This window comes from Falco biarmicus, chromosome 6, assembly GCF_023638135.1.
Source record: "Falco biarmicus isolate bFalBia1 chromosome 6, bFalBia1.pri, whole genome shotgun sequence".
NCBI lineage: Eukaryota > Metazoa > Chordata > Aves > Falconiformes > Falconidae > Falco > Falco biarmicus.
The window spans coordinates 6212501-6233179 of NC_079293.1; the positions used below are offsets into that span (position 1 = coordinate 6212501).

At 40.2% G+C, this 20679-nt stretch overlaps 2 protein-coding genes and 1 long non-coding RNA gene across 10 annotated transcripts in view; 2 read left to right on the forward strand and 1 right to left on the reverse strand.

Moving 5' to 3' along the window:
• SYNCRIP (synaptotagmin binding cytoplasmic RNA interacting protein) overlaps nt 1–3435 on the forward strand; it is a 26245-nt gene extending 22810 nt beyond the window's left edge. For 2 of the 4 annotated variants that reach the window (XM_056342491.1, XM_056342493.1), the window contains exon 12: nt 653–3435. In XM_056342491.1, coding sequence (XP_056198466.1) covers nt 653–681 — 29 coding nt within the window. In that variant the 3' untranslated portion in view covers nt 682–3435. The remainder of the gene's footprint in view (nt 1–652) is intronic. The other 2 variants (XM_056342492.1, XM_056342494.1) reach the window with 1 other exon arrangement.
• A 2876-nt stretch (nt 3436–6311) lies between these two features.
• LOC130151007 (uncharacterized) lies at nt 6312–9260 on the reverse strand. Its single transcript, XR_008822461.1, has 2 exons — nt 9139–9260; nt 6312–8384 (listed from the first exon to the last, which is right to left on the reverse strand). It is a non-coding gene; the product is annotated as an uncharacterized LOC130151007 (long non-coding RNA).
• Nucleotides 9173–20679, forward strand: part of SNX14 (sorting nexin 14) — a 64748-nt gene continuing 53241 nt past the window's right edge. For 2 of the 5 annotated variants that reach the window (XM_056342486.1, XM_056342488.1), the window contains exons 1-4: nt 18908–19096; nt 19204–19324; nt 20177–20253; nt 20366–20444. In XM_056342486.1, the coding sequence (XP_056198461.1) occupies nt 18957–19096; nt 19204–19324; nt 20177–20253; nt 20366–20444 (417 nt within the window). In that variant the 5' untranslated portion in view covers nt 18908–18956. Of the gene's footprint in view, nt 9308–10541; nt 12097–18875; nt 19097–19203; nt 19325–20176; nt 20254–20365; nt 20445–20679 lie in introns of those variants that run through there. The other 3 variants (XM_056342490.1, XM_056342489.1, XM_056342487.1) reach the window with 3 other exon arrangements.

The window sequence follows — 20679 nt, forward strand, 5'->3', positions numbered from 1 at the left end:
ATGCATTAAAGATGATGGATGAGGTTTAGAGCCCTGATATAATATATAGACTTTTTTAGTCTGTTTTCTTCAGTGGTGCTTTTCAGCTAAATGAGTCGTCTTGAAAACTGCCTTGAAAATGGTTGCTAGGTATTTTTTTTCTGTTTCATTTTGGCGCTACTGTCTTAAGAGTTTGAACAGCATTTTAAAAAAAAAAAAAAGTAAGGATTGCACCTTAAAAGATGTGATCTTTTTAAAAAGAAGTTGTGCCTAAAGCAGTTAGGTCATTGAAATTCAAACTAGATCACAAGTCACATTACGCTTAGACTTGATTCAATTTTCAACATGTTTTCATGATGACTATAACCACCAATTTTTATATTACTGTTACTGGGAATTTTCTATAATGTAAAGATGTTTGTGACTCAGTGCGCAGAACCTTAGCTGGTGATACAAGGTTTTAATCTTAACTTTTTAAATAATACCAGTTGGTGACAAAGTGGTAAAACACCCATAGCAAAATTCCAAAGTTAGTGGAAATCAGAAGGCAAAATGTTCTTGTCTGATAGTTTTATTTTTAAATAATTCATTTTGCTAAGTTTTTATGTTAACAAATGTACAGACCAGAGTTTAAAATGATTTATCTAATTGATTCCTTTTGTTACCTGGCTAGCAGGGAAAAGGGGTCGAGGCCGGTCCTGACCTGTTACAATGAAGACTGACTTGCTATGTGGGATTACACCAGAAGCTTGCAGTGGAGTAATGGTAAGGATATCAAGCAACCTTAAGTATCTCAGCTGTATAGGAGCATATTCTGTTGCAAAAGACCTTCCTGCGAAGATCATGGATTCAAATATGGGACATTTGAACTAATACTTGGACTTTGAAATTAATTTCTTTAACAGTTTTCTCTGCAGTGCAAGTTATTAAACTAAAGCTACTCTATTTCCCCAATGTGTTCAACAAAATCCTTAACGTCTAGCATGGTATCTTAATAAAGAATAAAGTCGTTCTTTAAAAAATCTGCTCTAAGTAGATTTTTCCCCCAAGTTTTCTTAGTTAAGGATTCCAAAAGTGGTATTCACAAATTCTTGCATTTAAATTTTTATTGCAGTGGTATAGATGAATACCATCATTGGTATCCTTAAATTTTATTTCTGCTCATGAAGGTTAATCATGATTGTCTATATAGTAATCACTTACGAATTGTGTTCAGATACAGCAGTTTCAGGTGTAATCATCAGAGCTGGTTAGTCAGGCATTCCAGATAGTGGTTCTTTTCAGAACCTTTTTTAAAGGGTTGGTTAACTACCTCAGTAGCAGAGGATTGAACTATACCCTGTCTGTACTGTACATAGAAAATCTTTGTAGATAAAAGCAAGGCTTGTTTAATATGATATGAGGGTAAGATTATAATATACCAAATGTAACATTCTTAGTTGCCTTTAGTTCCAGAGGCTTTGTAAGACTTCCTCATGACCATCATAACAGGCCTTGCTTTTGTCGTATTTTGTGGCTGAAAAAGCAGCCTTGCTTCTTCAGATATTGTAGTTATTTGGATGTATAATAGTTTAGCAAGATGTTACTTTTGTAAGACATCAGATGTTCAAAAAAAGTGCATCAGCAACTTGTACTAAATACTGCAGTGTCCCTTTATAAAAGGTCAGACTAAAACTGACAACTGTACAGTGAAGCCTGACGTTTGGATATTTTGAAGTTTTTCATAAATCATAGAATAGTATATGGCTGTAGTTTAGCTTTTTAGGTAAAAGGTATGTTTTCATTAGTGCATTTCTTACTGCTGATCACTGTAAAAACATGTGGATCAGCTTTCCATTTCTCTTACGCAGATCATGATAACCTGTAGAGTAGAGTAGAGTACAATCATTTGTGCTATGTTTTTAATTTTCTAAAGCACCTTGATGACAGTGAGTGTTCAGTGGTGAAGCATCCTCTATTGAACCACCCTTAAAAAAGACAAAACAAAGAACTTTGCCAAGTCCAACTTCATATAGGTAAAAGACAGATGGAATTATGACTTACTTTGGACTTGGCATAAAGAGCTTCCCTTAACCCCCTGCCCAAAGGGATACTGCAGTTATACCACATACCCATAGGCACCACAATGAAAATTGAAGCTTATACCTAATTAAGGTTTTATACACACCAGTTCCCCCAGTAAATGCAAATTCTAACAAAATTAGACATGTCATATGTTGAAAATGCTCATGGCAAACAATCATTTTGCATTCCTGCAAATAAAATTGTTTTATACTGTAAGCTGGAGGCGAGTGTAACTTATTTTTGTAATAAAGTTTTTATTTTTTTTATGTGTCATTAATATAAATGTGTGTTAGTACAGAGATCTTCTGGTTAAAAACTTAGAATCGCACACATTTCAGTATGTTTACTTGTATTTACATAATTTTTAGAATAGTGGTTGCCAATAGCCTGTATGTTTCACATTAATTGATTTTTTTTTTTTGTTATCTTAATAAACCATTTTAGTATGTTGTATGTCAATTACTGGGATAGCTGGGACATGAAGTGTAATTTAAAATTGTCAAGTATTCATTGGAATATGTAAATGTGCCTTGCCAGTTTTGAACTTTTAAGACAAAGTAAGTGAATGATGGTGAAATGAGTAGTCAATGCTTAAGAGACATTTGCTACCACAGTTTCGTGTACTGCCCTTGCTAAAGAAAAGTAACTTTTTTCCTCAAATTTGAGCATAAAAGTATACAGTTGCGTTAGCTTCTGAATTTTCAAATCTAGTGATAGAACATTAGGCTTATGGAAAGTGGGTTTGCTAATTGTAGCCTTAAAAGTATAATTTTGAATTTCAATGTAATCCTTGGTGCTGGTATTCCCAGTGCCAAGGAGTTTAAATGCTCCCTTCAAAGAGGTTGCCATGCCTACTGGCACTTTTACTGTCATACGGTTTTATAAGGAACACTGTCAAGATGTGGAAACCAATTTTGAACTTGCTATAAAATAAAAACACTGGGGGCTGTAGGAGAAGGCAGGTCCTCAGATTTCTTAATCTTGAAATCTCTCCATTGCTAAAAAACTTAAAACACTTGTGGGATCACAAGTGCTAGAGACTAGTTCTTGGTCTGGAAATGTCGGGGGTGGGGTGGGTGGGGGGGTGGGCGGGGGGGGGTGTGGGATAATATATTTATGGAATTGCAACAGTTGATGGAAGTGCATAAAAACATTGCTGTTAAGGCACCATGTGTGTTGAAATTGTGGATCATATCCTTAATTTCAACTCTGATAAAAGCATGGGGGGACTACTGTTTTTTTAAAAAAAAGGGGGAGCAAAATTGACAGGAAAGTGTTTTAATGGAGTGCGAGCAATGGTGAGTAAGCAAAATATTGAATCTTGACAGTGTTCCCTCTAATTATGAACTCAAGCCATTATAACTTTAAAAATTAAATATGATTTGCACTGTTCTGATATTGGTGCAGTTTTTTAGCAAAATGATCAGAAAACTAAATTGCATGTGGTGATGAATATTGTGGAAAAAATCAAAAAAATGTTATTTTCAAAGCTTTAAATTTGATTGTGTAAAGAAAAACCATTCATTATTAAGTGGAAATACTGGTGAGAATGGGCAAGTGCATATATACAACATCAGTCTGGTTGCACTTGGGTGTTGGTAAACTTGAAATGTTCTACAGCAATAATGCATCTCTTACGGGGTGCTTTGGTGACAAATGGACATCTAAGTTCTTTTTGGCACGTTGAAAGCAAGTCTTGGCTTCATGTGTTACGCTGCCTCTGTTTATTCTCATAGGAGGCTTTTCTTTACTGAAACACCTGCAAAGGCTTGAGTGTAAGCTAGTGTAGTTCCTCATTGGTTTGTAATGTGTTCCTAAATTTTAAGTCTAGTTGAATTTAATGAGAAATCGGAAACTGCTGCTGCTTAACACTTCTGGTTTATAAACACTCCAATACACAGCTTTTTAAATTATACTCTTGGTTTAATATTCATTTTTCTTTGAAGGGTTTCATATATAGGACATAAAACTGTACTATTTTTTTCTTTTTTTTTTTTTTTTTTTTTTTTTTCATTTCTAAAGAGGAGATTTGTTATGACCCAGAACTTAAGTTTGTGTGTTTACTGTTGGAGGAAGGCTGTTATTACAGATACCAAGACCAGTTTCTGAATTTCTGTGTTTTACAACTCTTGCCTAAATACTGTTTTATAACCTAAAATAAGGAATATTCCGCTCCTCTTGGGGGTGAGGGATATGACATAGTCTAAAATAAACTTAGCCTCCTCTGAAGGTAGGATTCCCAATGTAATATTTCAGGATAGAAACATATATATGGCTGCAACTTTTTTTCCCTTGTGCCTATGATAATTCTTCACAGGCTTAGCTTTTCTGTTCAGCCTAGCAGTTATTTGGATGCTTCCATACATCAGTGAGGGGAGACTTTTTCTTTTTAAAGAAATGAAACTGAAAGGCAACATGGACATATAAACACAGGTAACACTTTCTGAGATTAGTATGTTCAAATTGATACATTCCACAAAGGCTGTTACTGGCTCACTTGCTTTAGTGAAAACAGTGGAAAATGTGAATTGTTTAAAATGGAATAGCAAGTTTTGGAAGTAGGCAATGAGGCAATAAACTTGACAATGCAGTGTTCTGAGAATTGAAACCAGCAAGATTGGAGCTTGAGTTTGTGTTCACAGCCTGAAGCATATGAATCCCAACGTTATGACTGGCTATGGTGGACTTAAAAGTTGTTCTTGGCCGAGTGTCTTGCTGAATTAACTCCAGCACCAGCACATGACATCTGTTGGCTGCGGCTAGCTAGTTGCATTAGTTGGGCAGAGGAAACACCAGATTGTGTTTTGTCATTTGCTCTGTCAGAGAAAAATGGTATGTGGCAACAGGAGAGGAAGTCGAGCTGAAGATTCCTTGATCCTTTATAGGGGGAGGGGGAGGAATAAATGATTGTTACTTCACAGCCATCTAGTGCAAACAAAGATAAAGCTCCTAGGAACTCTGATGGTAAACTTTTTCTGGGAGACTGATTTTTCATATAGTCATCTGGCCAGCACTTTGGAAGTGTTTAGTTATACTTGTGTTAAAAAATCCACAGGACAAAAGAGTGACTTTTCTGTGGTGCTCCTTTGCCTTGACTGTTACCATAGATAGATTTGTTGAAACATGCCACTAGGACTAGCTTGTTAGTTTACTTGGAATTTGGAGAGAGAGGTGATTGTCTCATGTAATGATATCTTTTGTCTTGGCAACATATAACTGGTTACTAGTTCTTTTCACAAACTTGTATTTTTAAATGGCTAGTTCTTAAGTGGCTGTTGCACAGCTGAGCTCATCTATTGGGTTACATTGATGATTTACAGCTGTCTTCATGAAAGCTTCTTTAGATGGTCAGGCTTGCAGGTACCTGGTAAAAGCATTTTAAAAAAATAAAAGCATCTGTGACCGTCTAGAAAAGACACAATCATAGTATGTAGGTAATAGGCAATTAAACTCGTCTTGGATGTTTAATGTTTGAATCACAAGCTACACCTCAGTTCAAAGAGCTGTTTCATTCCTGAATGTTCATGACACTTAGTGTTTACTCCAAACGCAACACTTAATTTCCTGACAGTCATTTGGGTAAAACTTGCAGTGTCAGAATCTGGATTCTCTCTAGTCTGAGAATGGTACATTTGGCTGATTAATGGTGACAGTTCATTATCTTTGTTTGCACAGTTAGTGTGACAATACAGTTTTACTTGTTCTGGTCGCTAACATGTAGAAAAGACATTGAATCTTACCGCTTATTTTCTTTGCACTAAGGAAGTTTCGAAATGCGTTCTTAGTTCTGCTACACAGCCAGTAGAATAGCCTATGCCATTTGACTGCACAGAAGATAATGGTAAGTAAAAATAGATGTTCTAGTACTTAAATGACTTGCAGTACCTAAAATCCAACTTCAGTAGACTGTTTCAATAACTCTTTATCTGCAGTTATTAGCGAGATTATAGGTTTTAACTCTGCGGTTTTAGTGTCCGCTTCAGTGCTAAGTGAATGTTGAGTATAATCTGGCTCTGTTTAATGTTAAATACTTTAGATCTAAAAATCTCTAAAATGTTTAATAGATAACTCGGTATGTGTTTTTAAACTGATGGGTTAGCAGTCATAGTAGTTTAAGGGATTTTCCATGAACACAGCCACTCACTGAAAGCCAGGAACTGAATATATCCGGTCCTGAATTCCTGGTTCCAGCTGTAGCATTTCTGGTATTCTGCCATCTAGAGTAACATTTTTTCAGTTGGGTTTTTTTTGTTTTTTTTTTTTTTCCCCCCCCTCTTTAGTGGGATAAAGAATGCACCTGATGTTGTCACTAGTAGGGGTTGTTGAAAAAACTGTATTACTAAGCACAGCTAATTCAGGACTAAAAAGCTGCTTCTGTGAGAATTCAACAAAGGCAATTTTATAAATAATCCCATTAGTAAATTAGGGCTTTTCTTAAGGTGCAATTTCAGCATACTTAAGAACCAAGCTCTGTATTACAAAACACTAGCGAGAGCTAGCCTAAAATAAATCATAATTAATCTTTTAATAATGCAAATTATCACAGTTGGAAGGTGATTTTAATCTTTAATATTAAGCATTTAAGATGACACATAAAAAATACGTAGTCCCTGCATCTGAAAAAGCTGAAGTGGCTATTAAAGGGCTGTTCTTGTTTCAGGTTGTGGTCAAAGGCTTCTTTTGGATAGTGCAGTGACGCCTTTTTTTCTTCCAGTGCCAACAGTTGTTCTAACAAGTTCACCTGTTTCCAATCCACAGTTTTTAACAGAATTTGTGAGTTTTGTATGTGTGTTTATGTTGGTGTTTTTAGCAGAATACAAACCTCCAGTGACAATCACTGGTCTGTATGTGAGTAGTATTTTCACCAAGAAGTGACCAATATGTAACTTCGACCTAATCTAGTGTAGTGAATCTGTCCTTTATTTATATTACTTACACTTCTACAGAAGTATGTTAGTTGACACTAACTTTTGAATGAATGGGATGCTTAAAAGCTACTTTGAAGAAAACCACAGCATGTAGATCGTTAAAATCTGTCAGAACTTGCAAATGAAGAAATGTGCTGGAGCTTTCTTGCTGATGGAAGCCTAGACTTGTGTATAAAGGCAGGGGGAAACACGGTAACTTCTGTCAGTGGAAATTCTGAAGGTACCACGAGCTTCAGGTGGCTTTTAATTTGTAACAGTGAGTACAGTGGAAGCTGGATTAATGTAGTGGAGTAATCTCTGCTGCCTGTTCCACTACGTTTTCATAATGCTAACAGCCTCTCAGCAAATTTAAAAAGATCCCATTATGGGATTAACTTGTGAGATTGATTTTTCAGTTAAAATTACAAGGATCTGGAAGTACTTAAATCCATTGGATTTAAAGTAACGTCCTTGCACGTATGTGGTGTTTGCAACTTGGTTTTGCATAGACAGGATCTTACAATGGGAATGGTGTAATAAATGGCAGTGTATTTTTTTTAAATGGTGTAAGGGTCTGAAATACACAGTTTGGTTTGTTGATGTTCTGAGCCATTCAGGTGGTCGTGTTTCTGTCCAAGAAAGCAGTCTTAATATCTGTATGGCATGAACGGATCAGTAAGTCTCAGACCCAACAATTGCTTCTTGGAAGTAGTTGGTGGTTTTTTAGGTTAACTGTGGAGATCGGTGTGGATTTCCAATAGGAAGTACAGGGTTTTGTTTTCTTCATAGCAGTATCTAAACTTTCACAGTTCGTTGCACTCAGTGTAACACTTCAAAAAAGTACAGTTTGCATTGAGTAATGAGTGAGGAGGAGTATACAGATTAATGGTGAAAAAGCATTGCCAACTAAATTTTTGGATCGTGAAGGCTCCCGGTTTGCAGTGTGCTTTGAAGTGTATCGCCACACAGGTACAAACGGCACTGAGGTAAATCGGGTAGTGATCACATCTCAGCAGAGTTAGCTCAAACTGCCTTCAGTGATGGCCTATACTCAAGCAGATTATTTCATAGCAAAGTATGCTAAAGGGCTTCTGTACTTTTAATGTGGAGTTAGTAAAGAACTACTAGGATAGTAACTGCAATGCATCTGCAGGTAGATGACAATCCACTCTGATTTTTGTGGTCTCTGGAAGAACAGGAGACAATCATATATAGTGCATTTTAAGCCTTCTCTTAATCTTCTAAATCCTTTAGAAGAAAAAACTTTTTCTGCTTTTATACAAGAAGATGAAAAACTGTAAGGTTCAATCCGATATGCAGCTTAAAGGTACAAGGACCCATTAACTTAGCAATTCTGATTTTTAAGATCAGGTGGCTGAGCGTAGAGCCCAGTAATCAAGGCATGTATTTTAGAATCATGGTGATTTCTTGATTCTGTGAAGAAAGGCCAAATTGATTTTAGAATCCTTGTATCTAGCAAAAACGCATATATTGTAAAGAAACCCAACACTACTTCCCCCCCCCCCCCTTATCTCCAGAAGGTGTTTAGGAGAGGACTTGAATATGCAGCACACTTTCTAAGGGCATGCAGGTTAAATAGAGATAGGTGTTGAATTCTTAGATATGGGGCAAGTGAGATGGATGTGATAATCTTTTAACTTCTGCCTATGTCACATGTTTAAAATGATGTAGAGGCATCTCAGGTTTCACAAACTAAAATGGTGTTTGATGTTTAGTTTAAAAAAGGATAGATCTGTCTTGACTTGGACATCTTGAAAGGCAAAACGTCTCCCTGTGAAAAGAAAAACTTAAAGGGTCTTCTGTAAATATCTTCTTTTTCTTTTTTTTTAAAGCACTGATGACAACCAGGGAAGTTCCTTCTCAGAGGAACACAAAGGGAGTGTATTTGTCTTGTATTTAAAAGATTAACATAGGAGTGATAGAATCACAAACACTGCTGCTTGGGAAACCTCTTAACAAAGCGTAATCTTGTTTGCTCCCTGACAAAACATAAGGTGATGGAACAGCTGGGAAAAGAAATTGCTTGCCTGTGAGCACAAGATGGCCATTAGATGTGCTGGCAAGTTTGTAGTCTGGGGTTAAAGGCGAAATAGCCAGAGAAAGAACCTGGCAAACCACAACTTCTGACAACTTAATTTAGCTGTGCTACAGCTTTGTAGGATCTTACCTGCTATTAATCGGTCTGTCCTTTTCCTGTGAAAGGTGGGTATACTTTAAGCCAGGCACCATCTAGCAGCTACAGCACGATGTGAAGGGAATGTCAGGTGATGGATCTTGCCCAGATTCAAACATCAGGTGGAAAGCAGACACAGGGTCCTTGGATTACATGTGAAAAGGTAAGAAGATCCTGTCCTGGCTGTCGTAATCACTGGGGCAGCTTACCTACTTGGTAGAAATTCCAGAATAGAAGTGTCTGGAAGTATCCCTGAAAGGGAGGAGGTTTTGAAAACAGCAAAGTACAAAAATGGTGAAGAAACCCCGTTACTATGCCTAAACATCCTGTTCTGAGAGGCAAGTGATACCTTAGAGCTGCTCTTTGTAAACCTGCTGTTCAGAAATGATGCACTAATAGTCTCAGCCCCAGGGCGGCGAAAGCCAGTCTTGATTGTCTGATACATGTTCCAAAGATGGATCTTTTTTTCAGTGTACGTGAGGAGTTCTTGCATCTCTCTACTGGTATAACATTTGTCACTCACTGCCCTTAATAATCCCTTAAAGGGTTGACAGAAGTAGCATAATTGAGAAAAACTTTTTAATAGGGCTTGATGATACCTCCTAATTGAGTGATGCTTGAGGGAATGTGTTCCTAGCAAAGCTTGCATGTGAAGTCTTGATTTGAGTGCTGCTTAATGCAGGGGACAAAGTGAGAACAGGCGTTCCACATGTAAAGCTGGGGTGAATCAATGCCAGCCTAGCAGCCCCTTGGCAGATTTCAAATTTGGGATGGGCCCAAAGAGCTCCGGAGTACACCAGCTTCTTGTACAGAGTTGCATATTTATCTGGAAGAGTGTGCAATACAAGCCCAGCATCCTGAGAGGGAGAAGTGGCTGATCACTTCCTGGGACTAGGCCGGGACTTTTTCTCAAAGACCTGGTTGTGCAGGTTGCCTGAATACATGTATCCTACACGGGAGGTGGCCTTCGTATGCTTAGAAATGAAGGTATTTACAATGAACAGTATGTGTTTGGAAGCGGACATCTGGGACCTCAAGAGATGAGAAGGAGGTAGGAGCCTGTATGAAGGCTGCTGAATTTTGAAGATGTTCAGTTTCCTCAAGTCTAGGCTAGAGCTTGCGTGTCTTAATAGAAGAAAATACACTTCCCTTAATGAACAAAAGGAATTTTATTCCAGGGCTGTCAAATTTAAAAGCCTGTGTCAGACCATAAGGTATGAGAAGGCTGAAGAAGGAATGTGGGAAGGTAGAATATACTTGCCAAAGTTTAGTTTGCTGGGATGGTCTCTCTTTACCGAGTTAAGCATTGGTAAGGCTTTGTATCTTGTTCATCAGCACTGAGGATACACAGGAGTATTTGTTTTTATGGACAGCTTTCAGTGGGGAAAAGTTGTCATTTTCTCTGCAGGTGAGCACGGTGTGCAGCATCTCTGAAGACCCAGTGGGAGATGGGAACGTTCCAGACTCTAGAAGTAATGTGAAGTGAGCATCCAGTGGAGATCGGTGCATGTTCTGAGTTCTTGGTGAAACTCAGGTGAGCAGCTTTGAATTAACACCTTGGACTAAATGCACTAACTCCATGTCTTCCTCCTGCCAAAACTGCTCTTCTAGATAATAACATGACTTTGGTTTTCTGGTTTTCTTTTCCTGGCTTTTAACTATTTCCCTTGGGCTTCAGGGAAGAAGAGAGTCATTACTGTATAGGTAGCTTGACTTCTCCAGACCCAACAAACAACTGAAGGAGAAAATGCAGAGGAGAAGCACAGCTGGGCATTGGTCCCCACTGTTGTGGTCCAGGAGAACGCCAGATACACAGGCTTTTCAGAACAGAGACTGACTGGTATTCCAAGTTTCCTGACCGTATTTCAGATTCTGTGGTGATACATCCCAGAAACACACTGGATGTAGACAGTACACCACAGTATGGCGATAGGTTAGTTTACCATATTCAAGCTGAATGGTGATCAGTGGAGAGCTAACTACTTGTCCTAGGTTTTGGGATTCCTACACGGGCTGCTAGGAAGCTGGATGACACTAGAGAATCCTCTCTCCATTTTGATATCTTCTGAAGCGAAATCTGCTTTTTCAAGGAAGAAACCTTTTTCTTCCCTCTTGTATCTGAACTGTACTGAACCCACCTTGAGGTCTTCAGGTTTATCTGAGGACCCCCAGTTCTGTGTGTTGTGCCGTGAGCTAGCCTATGTGCATCTGTTGAAATCCCAAAGACCTCAGTCTTCCCTTGGAACTTTGGCCAGGGGCAGATTGGAGAAGGAACACTACATACTGGACGTACTTGAGATTAGACTAGAGGACTCGGATTCTTAAGGGGAAGAAAATGTTATTCCTTACAGACTGATATGAAAGATGGTAAGCTGATACTCAAAATGCCCCTTTATCAATATATACTTTAAAATACTTACGTATCTGTGAAAGAGGAAAAACTTCATGTCTAGCATTTTAAAGTTTCTTTTGTACTTCTGTAGAACAACAAAGGTAAGCCAGGTACCTTATACAGTAGCAAGTCGTTCAGTCGCAAATCAGAAACTGATTTAGGAAGCTTCAGAATAGCGGGTGTTAATAATAGTCCCCCGTACGATATCAGACCTTACTAGCTCCAGTGCCTTTCCTAGCTAGAATACTAGTTACTTAAATGGAACATAAAAAGCAAAGCAAAACTTGTAAGTAATGGAGTTTTGCTTAAATTAGCTAAGTCTTCCAAATAGTCCTTGTTTCTTGATTTCACAATTTCTGCCTTTTCCAGACAGCTCAAAGTCCTCTTACCTGCCTAAACATGCACTCTCCTTCCGCAAAGGACACTTTAGGGTAAACCACTGTGCAAGTGGCAAGTCCGCACCATAACCGGGAACTGCATTTGCAGAACATCTGGAGGAATCACAAGTAACTGTTCTTCACTACTCTGGAAGAGAGACCATGGCTTTCTGTCCTGCCAAGGTACGTCTGCTGATAGGCCCACGGAGCGATCGTCTGCTTTTACAGAAGCACCATTAATGGCAGTGCTAGAGGTGAAGTATATAATAATACATGACTTTCCTGTGAAAATGTGTCAGCATTTGGGGTGGGTGGTGGTGGTGGGGAGGTTTGGTGTACTTTCCATGTACCTTCAGGAACTTGGGCAGCTGTCTGATAAAGATAGATAGCATTGATCAGTTGTGAGCTGTAAAGAAGGTTGCAGATCTTGTTACTGAGTCCCACTTCTTAAATTCTCTCATATTCCTCTTGTAGTGGAGCTTTACCATGCAGCTATATGCTCTGATTATACCACTAAATAAATAATACAGGCAAGCTGCCCGTGTGCTTTAAAAAAAACCCCAAATCTTGTCCTTAATGTATAAGGAGGAATAGCCCTCTGTTCAGGCTGTGTCATTCACTGCATTCTACCTGTTAGAATAAATCAGATTATTTTTTTGCTTTTGTCATATATTCAGTATTCTTGCTAGGGGAACGTAGCATTTATGTCCTGTTGCTTTCTATTTTCTTTAACCTTTCTGAAAATGCCTGAAATTTTGCTGTACATCATTTAAATGGAGGAAAATGTCAGATTGATTCCATACATCCTCTGCCAACAAATGGTAAACAAAACAATATCCTGGTTACGCAGCTGGTTCTGTAACAATTCCCGTAAGTGTTCGATGAAACACTTTTAACTGAAGCACAAGTAACTTTTTGAGGGTGATAATTAATGTTGTTTAACTCTTACCCTGCACTGCTTTTACATACTTCATGTCAGAGAAACGGGCTGCTTGAACTAAAAATACCTCCCTGGAATTCTGACCCGACAAAAATACTCGAGGCATTTACTGCTGTATCCACAGAAGCTAAAGCAACGGGCTTCAGGATACCAGCTCACTAGTCACCAAAAATACCTCCTAACAGATCTCATCACTATTTCTGGGTTTACCTGATTGTTATCAGGACATAACAATGGACATTCTAGCATCAGTAGAAAGCTTTCTTTGATACAGGCTGGCTTACAACAGCAGCCGTTTAGTTACAGTTAGTTGGAGTTCTGTGTGTTGATTAGAACTTCTTGAGTATGTGAAGATTCAGGTTAGGATTTTTTTCACTTCTAAGGTGGAGAAAACCAATCCATCAAAAACTAGAGCTGTGTTCAAATGAGGAAAAAAGGATCATAAGTCTTCATAGGCCACAATGTTAAAATAGTAATACTGAGGTGGGGCAACAAATAGTTAAGCAACAATTCAGGAAGACACTAGTTCTACGAATAAACATAATTTTGAATGCCATTTTGTTGAACAGTTTTGTTCCCCCTGTTGCATCCTGTCCTTACTTCAGCACTGCAAAACAGAAGATAGTAAAATTGGAAAAGGATAGGGAGAACAACAAAGATGGTAAAAGGTACCAAAGTGCTTTCGTGAAGAAAACTCACTGGAGCAGGAATCTTCATTTTGGAAAAGACAGTTTGCTCAGGTAGCCAGAGTATTTTTGATAAACTGATAAGGAGCAATTGTGCTGAGTAGGGAATGATTTTTCACCATGTCTTATAAAATAGTAAATGAAACGTGTGTTTGGAGAACTCTAGTTTCACACACAAGCATAAGTGGTGGAACTCCCTGCTGCATGATTTTGTGGAAGTTCATGGCTGCTCAAAAAGGAACTTGCAGCTTAGGATAAAAAATCATTTCTCAGGTTATCCCCAAGGTTGTGAATCGGAGTAAAAGAATTACAGGAAAGTATCCTTGCTATGCTTTTATGACTTCTTCCTAGGTAGGTGTACCCTGATGGCCATCATCACAAACAGAAAGCTCACCTAGATGAACCTTTGGTGATTCAGTACAGCTCTTCTACAAATCCATCAAGTATCCATGTTAAAAACTACACTAGCTTTAAATTCTACAGGTCTCATCATAGTTATGAGGTGTAAGGTGCTACAACACTTCACAATGATTTAACAGAAACGCATGTCATCTTACAAGGATTTTCTTGACACTTTTAATTCAGCTGAAACAAAGGAACGTGGCTCAAGTTCCTCCTCAAACTCCCTACCTGAAAATTTCCCTTATTGACCTCAGAGTTGGTCAGGGGAAATTCCCTTCAGGACCCAATGTAGCTGTTTTCACAAAGTGTGTATCTTAGGGCAGGGTTTTCGATATCCCCATAGTAAGTAAACAGCTTAATTTTTAATTTAGATGGAGCTCTTAAGTATGTCCTATGGCATTAACTATGGTACGGCTCCTGATTTCTTTCACTGACGTTTTCTTACAAATTCTTAACATTCAGCCAGCTTTCCCAGCCCTCCCTCCCTGATCAGCCTAGGTTTCTGAAAGAGATTGTTTTCTAGATCTTTCCCCTGCACATACCAACCAATTCAGCTACCTCATTTAATACTCGATTAAGGTGCATATCCTTTGCTCAGGTGAACTAATATAAAATTTCCATAGACTACACCTTTGCTACATGTTGCCGCAAACCTAATACTAATTTCTTGTAAGCATTTTTCAAATATCTGCTGTATAGGTCTCATGCCTCCCTTCATGTATATTCTCTAATGGTGTGTTTTGCTGTGTTGGTTTTGGTCTTTTGTTTGTTTTTAATTTTGCAGACTTTTGTTTCTTACTGTTGGTAGTCATCTTCTACACTCATCTTGCAACTTTCTGCTCTATATGCTTCTCTTTTAATGTCCCGTGAACTAGTTCATGACAGGACAAATTATTTTCATCTCTAATACCTGAATTCTCTCCAGTAGCTAGTCCATGAGGAATGAATTCAGAAGATTTCTTTTCACATAAACAATGTGAAGAAAAGCTCTGTATATATACTAGTGTTGCTCTGACCCTTTTTACTTTCTCTTGAGAATTACAAGTTCCTCAAGGCAAAACTGCCTCTGACACGCTGGGTTGGATTTTTTTTCTTCTTCTTCCCAGTGGTACATTTTCCCAAATGGACTTTGCTTGTCCCAGTGAAATTCTAGTACGTTCAGCACTCCTCAGCACCCCTCTGGTTTGCCCAGCAGAAGTAATGATGAATTTTGAGTCGCCTTTTAGAATTGAAACCCCTTAGCCCTTCCCCTTCAGCTTCAGTTGCCTACTGAATCTGTTTCTAAACAAACTGCATTACACAGATTTAAAACTTATGGCAGTTAGCAATTAATTCTTCCACAATTGTGGAGATCAGTGATCTTTTGAGAAGTATGTTGTGCATTTTTGATTTTTTTTTTTTTTTTATTTTTTAAAACTATTCCTTCCTTCCACTTGCCACTTTGCTGCTTCCTGTTCTGGAGCAGCTGAGCTCCCCCATTCTTCTAGAAGACAACTTGTGTGGGACTTTATCCAGGAATCCAAGCCCCTGTTGCTGTATCCAGCAGGTATTTGGCCCCAGGTTATTATTTCCTCATCCAGTCTGCTTTCATCGTACAATACTGAGTCAGCGTATGGTCCATAATGTGGCAGTCCAGGAGGCAATTTTAAGAACCTGCACCAGCCACTGGCAGCACACATCCCCATACAGCTGACCAGTACAGGTCTCTGTGGGTGCTACAGGGAGCTGACTGCCATTGCCATAAGTCGGACTATTAGCAGTATATTAACTTAATAAGACAAATGAATGTGACACTTTTTATAACCGTCAAGCTAATTTTGTCTACCTAAGTGCTAATAATTACCCTTCTACCCAAAACAAACCAGAAATCTGTGTCAAATAGATTCTACTTTTTCCCCAAAGTTTGTGTTCCTTTAATCCAGAAGGGCCAAGAAGTGCTGTTAAATACCAATTTTCACCTTAGTTTGTTTTTGCATACAACTGAATTCTCTTACAGACAAGTAAGTTTTGAACGTGAAAATCAAGTCTGAAGTGCCTAGTAATGCTTAATTTTCTTGGGATCTGAGTTACCAGCTTCAGTTTCACTTCTTTACTTAAGCTTAGCTATTTGCTAAATATTTTAAAGTTTTCTTCTAAATGGCTGAAGATAAAGGTTAATATGAAGAAGCCTTATATTTAAACTTATGGAAGGGGCCTGCAAAAATGATGAGGGACTTGTGGGAAATAATTCATAAAGGAAAACTAATTCCTTGGCTAAATGTGAAGGATTACATTATGTAATCCTGGGACAGCTATCCCTGAAAAATGTGTAATGCCTTGAAAAGAGCAAAAGCATACTTGCAGAGTAAATGAAATGCAGTCAGCTGGTGAGAATCTGTGTCTTATAGTCTGCTGCCTAGTTAAAACAAACATGTTTCTTAAGCAAAAAAAAAAAAAAAAAAGGCACTTTGGTAAATATAATCTCTGCCTTGTAACTGATACTAGTCAGCTAACAAATGTAGCTTTATATTTTGAGTTATGTTGAAGATCTACACTAATACATTTTTTTGAATGCTAGAATATGCAATCCTCTGTTGCTCTTAAATTAAAAATATGGAGAACGGACTCCGTAAGATGACTTGTACGATCAGTAAAAGATCCTTTCACATTTTAAGTATTAGAATAAAATTCAGCTTTCCAGAATAACTCGGTCCTGACCATGTTGCTTGAGAGCCCATCTGCAGATGAATGTTTTCCCCTTCAGTTCTCCAGTTAACACGAGAACCTTAAGTTCTACAAAAGAAGAAAGACTTGCTGTTGTTGGGGAATGGATGAAGTTTCTCACATAAAATGAACAGAATCTTGAAAAGCTTGCTGTTGTCAATATTTCACCTTTGTTCTTGCATGCTTTGTGTTGGAAAAAAACCCTGCACTGTGTCTTTCAGTGTAGCAGAACAATCTGAGTAGTCACAGGGGCAAGGGTTACAGAGGGTGACGGGCAATGCTAATACTGTTTGAAGCAGAGCAGGATGGGATGAAGCAGGTGGTTGTAGCGTCGTAAAGTCTGAATTGAAGGAAATTACAGTTTCTCAAATGGTAAGGTACACTTAGTGCTAAATGTGACTGTGGAGATTCTACACTACATAAACATAATCCTGAAGAGTGAAGCTACAGATCAAAAAAACTTAAACCAGAGTAGAGAACACAAATAGAAGCAGGAGTTAAACTGTTGCTGCTGGTTTGCTGTGCAAGTCGCTTCCTGTGTTACAGATACGTGATGCTGCGAGATCTTTATGAAATATTTTAAGAATTATTTTAACAGTTACTGCTTAGCAAAAACATTGCAAACTGAATTACTAAAAATCACAAGCAGTAAAGCTGAGGATGAAGTAAGCAAGTAGCAAAAAAAATTTCCTCTGAGCAGACTGCACAAAGATTTTCTGTGTGTATGCATCTTATTTTTTTCTAGCAGAAAATGTGGATTGACATGAAATAATACTGTGCAGATGCTCTTAAAGAAATTCAAGCTGACTCTGGGCTTTTGCCAAGCTCTCTGAGAAAGGTCAACATACTGAAGACAAACTGCAGCATTCCACCTGCTGTAGAGGTTAAGGGAAGTGTTGCATAAAATGACAAAACATCTGAGCAAAGATTATGAAAGCTATTTTCTGCTTTTGGTTTCTAGATACTGACTTACCTTCCAAATACTGACTTTTCCTTAGCAGCATTGTTGTGGGGTTTTCACTGAAGATTTGTAAACCCAACTTTTCTGAACAGAAGTATTTCATGTGCGTTTAGGTGCCCTTTGCCCAAATGTGCCTGTGTGGGGCTAATGCAAAATACTTCTCCAAAGTAAAAGCAGGCACTTCTCTTTGAGCAGGTCTTTTTGTTATTTGCAGCTCAGAATCCCCTCTAGGAGATTTCCCAGAAGCTGTTCTAAGCACTTTTATTTTGTCCGTTGGAGTAAACTTCCCATACCCGCTAGTGTCATATTAACTAACTTTTGAGCTTGCCAAGACTGAGTAACTACAGTCACTGAAAGCATTCAGACAGTTTGAAAGGTTGTGGCTCGTGCTGTACCTGAAGGAGTTACTCATGTGAAGTTAGCTTTGAATTCTTCTCACTAGCAAGAAACTGCGTTCCAGGGTTAGTATAGTTCCAATGTCTTAACTTCGTAGGTGTACTGATGTTATGGAGGGCTCTGTTAAAATTGCCTACCCCGTTCCTTTTCTTTACAAGCAATTAGTAAGTTTTGCGACAGGTTTATATGGTTTTAGTGTCCCAGTCAACTGGACGGTTTAGTTTGGTCATCATCTAAATATAGAGCGTTTAATCAGATGTAGCACTTTCTGGCTGCTCGGCCCAGGGAGCCCCTGTTGCCCGCAACCTAGGTATTTATAACTAGGTACGCTTTCTGTCATCAGAGATCTTCTATTTACAGGGCTTAGCACAGTATGTGACACAGCAGAGCTCCAAATGCCACCCGAGCGCGTCACCGGCGGGCTGCGGGGCGGCTCTCGGGGAGCCCGGCGCTGCCCCGGCTCCGGCCGGGCTCGGCCCTCCTCCGCTCCCCCGCGCCCCTCGGAGCGCCGCTCCTCCCCGCCAGCCGCCGCCGGGCCCGCCCCGCGCCCCCCGCAAGGCTGAGGCCCCCCGCAGGCCTCGGGGCGCTCCGGCTCCAGCGAGGCGGCGGCTCGCCGCGGCCGCCCGCCCCCGCCCCGCCCCTGCCGCCTCGGCGACACCCGCCTCCCCCGAGCTGCGGCGCCGGACGGGGGGGGGAGAAGGCGGGGCGGGAGCGCCCGGCCCGGCAGCCGCACCGCGCTCTTGGCCCGCGGGCCGGGGCGCCTCACCCACCTCCCGCCGCCGCCACGTCGGGCTGCCCCCCGCCAACAACATGGCGGCCGCCGGCCCGCCTGGCGCCGGCGCTGCCGTCACGTGCCCGCCGTCACGTGCCCGCCGTCACGTGCCGCGGGGGCCGGAAGCGGCGCGGCCCGGCATCCCCTGCGGCCCGGCCGGCCCCGCGCGGGGCAGCGGCCGCCATGGGCTGGCTGCGGGCGGCCGGGCAGCGGCTGCGGCAGCGGGCGCGGGGCGCCGAGGTGCTGCGGGAGGTCTGCCGGCAGTACCCGCTCTTCTGCTGCCTGCTGCTGGGGCTGGGCGCCGCCACCCTCCTCCTCAACCGGTAACCGGCCGGGCGGGCTGGGGCGGGGCGGGGCGGGCCGGGGTGGCGCCGCCGCGGCGCCGCCGCACCGTGCCGGGCCGTGATGTCGCCTTCTGTTTGTCTGTAAGGTACCTGCATGTCCTCATGATCTTCTGGTCGTTCGTGGCTGGCGTCGTCACCTTCTACTGCTCGCTTGGACCGGATTCCCTGTTGCCCAACATTCTTTTTACAATAAAGTATAAACCCAAGGTAAATATGTCTGTTAACGTTCTTTGAATTTGGTACGAATTTATACTGGGCTGCAATTGCTGTGTAACTCTGGCTGCTTTCACAAGTGCACCTGTCAGTACAGCTGGTATTCACTGACATGGCTATTTAGAAGCAAAACCACAATGATTGAGACTTTGGATTCTTCATACGTTTCTGCATAGTCCCATCAGATCTCTGTATAGCTGTGAAGCCCGCTGGGCAGGGCGTTCATGGATGCTGTTTGATGTTTCACTCATTTTTCAGTGTTGGCACCTGAGTAGCAAGTAGTTGAGAAATTACATAGTTGTATTCTCTTTTATCAAGTTTGGGGTTTTTTTCCCTAGCGATCCTTTAACTTTGGCAAGCCAGTGCCAAGTCCTCTTTGCTGATTGTAATCAAACCAGAAAGTAGTGCTGTGTTTCGAAGAAAAAAAAACCCAAACCAATAAAACATTCCCAAAGGAGATAACTGTTTTCTAACTTAAAATGTTTTAATGTAGAATTTTATAGGACTAAGAATGTTATAGTTGTAATAGCTCAAGTCTGCGAGTAAGGTAATTTTGCAGAGAAGCCAGCTGGTCTGTTACTAGACCAGCAGATTTATGGAGACATGACTGGAGATGTGAAAGGGTATCTACCTGCTCAAACTTGATTTTAGTGGAAGCAGTTTTTCTGTTTGGTTGTTTTTTCTCATACCATGCCTCGTTATCTTGTTTTCTTGCTGGAGGAACAACTTTGTCTTTATGCTGTTCGGTTTTCTGTAGCTGTATAAGATGAAATTCATGAATGTATCAACATATTAAGAGAGTAATCATTTCAAAGAATGTAAACTTGTCCAAATATCTTCTCTTAGCAATTAGAATTGCCGGAGCTATTTCCCCACGGCCATAGTTGTGCTGTATGTGGCAAGGTGAAATGCAAGAGGCACAGGTAAATTAAATACGTGGCACCGGTAAGCTTGGTATTTCTTATATTTTGTACGTAGCTGTAGGAAGCTTTCTATGAAATACTGTTGCATCAACTTTTCCATTCTTTCCTGCAGACCTACTTTGCTTCTGGAAAATTATCAGCCATGGCTGGATCTGAAAGTGCCTTCCAAGGTTGATGCATCACTCTCAGAGGTAATTGCTGCGTCGTTTTCTTAGTGCCTTGAAATTCATTGCGTTTTTATTATGTATGTCTTAGACCTATTAATTCTGGTTCAATAGATAGTTCAGATGTGCTTCCTGTGCATGTTAGCTTGTTTCTGTAAAATTCAAAGCAGAAGAACATATACTGGGAGCAGAGAGGCGAGATGGCCTGCTTGTTAATGCAGTCATGACTGTTCTGTAGTAGCATGCATAGAAGAAACATCTA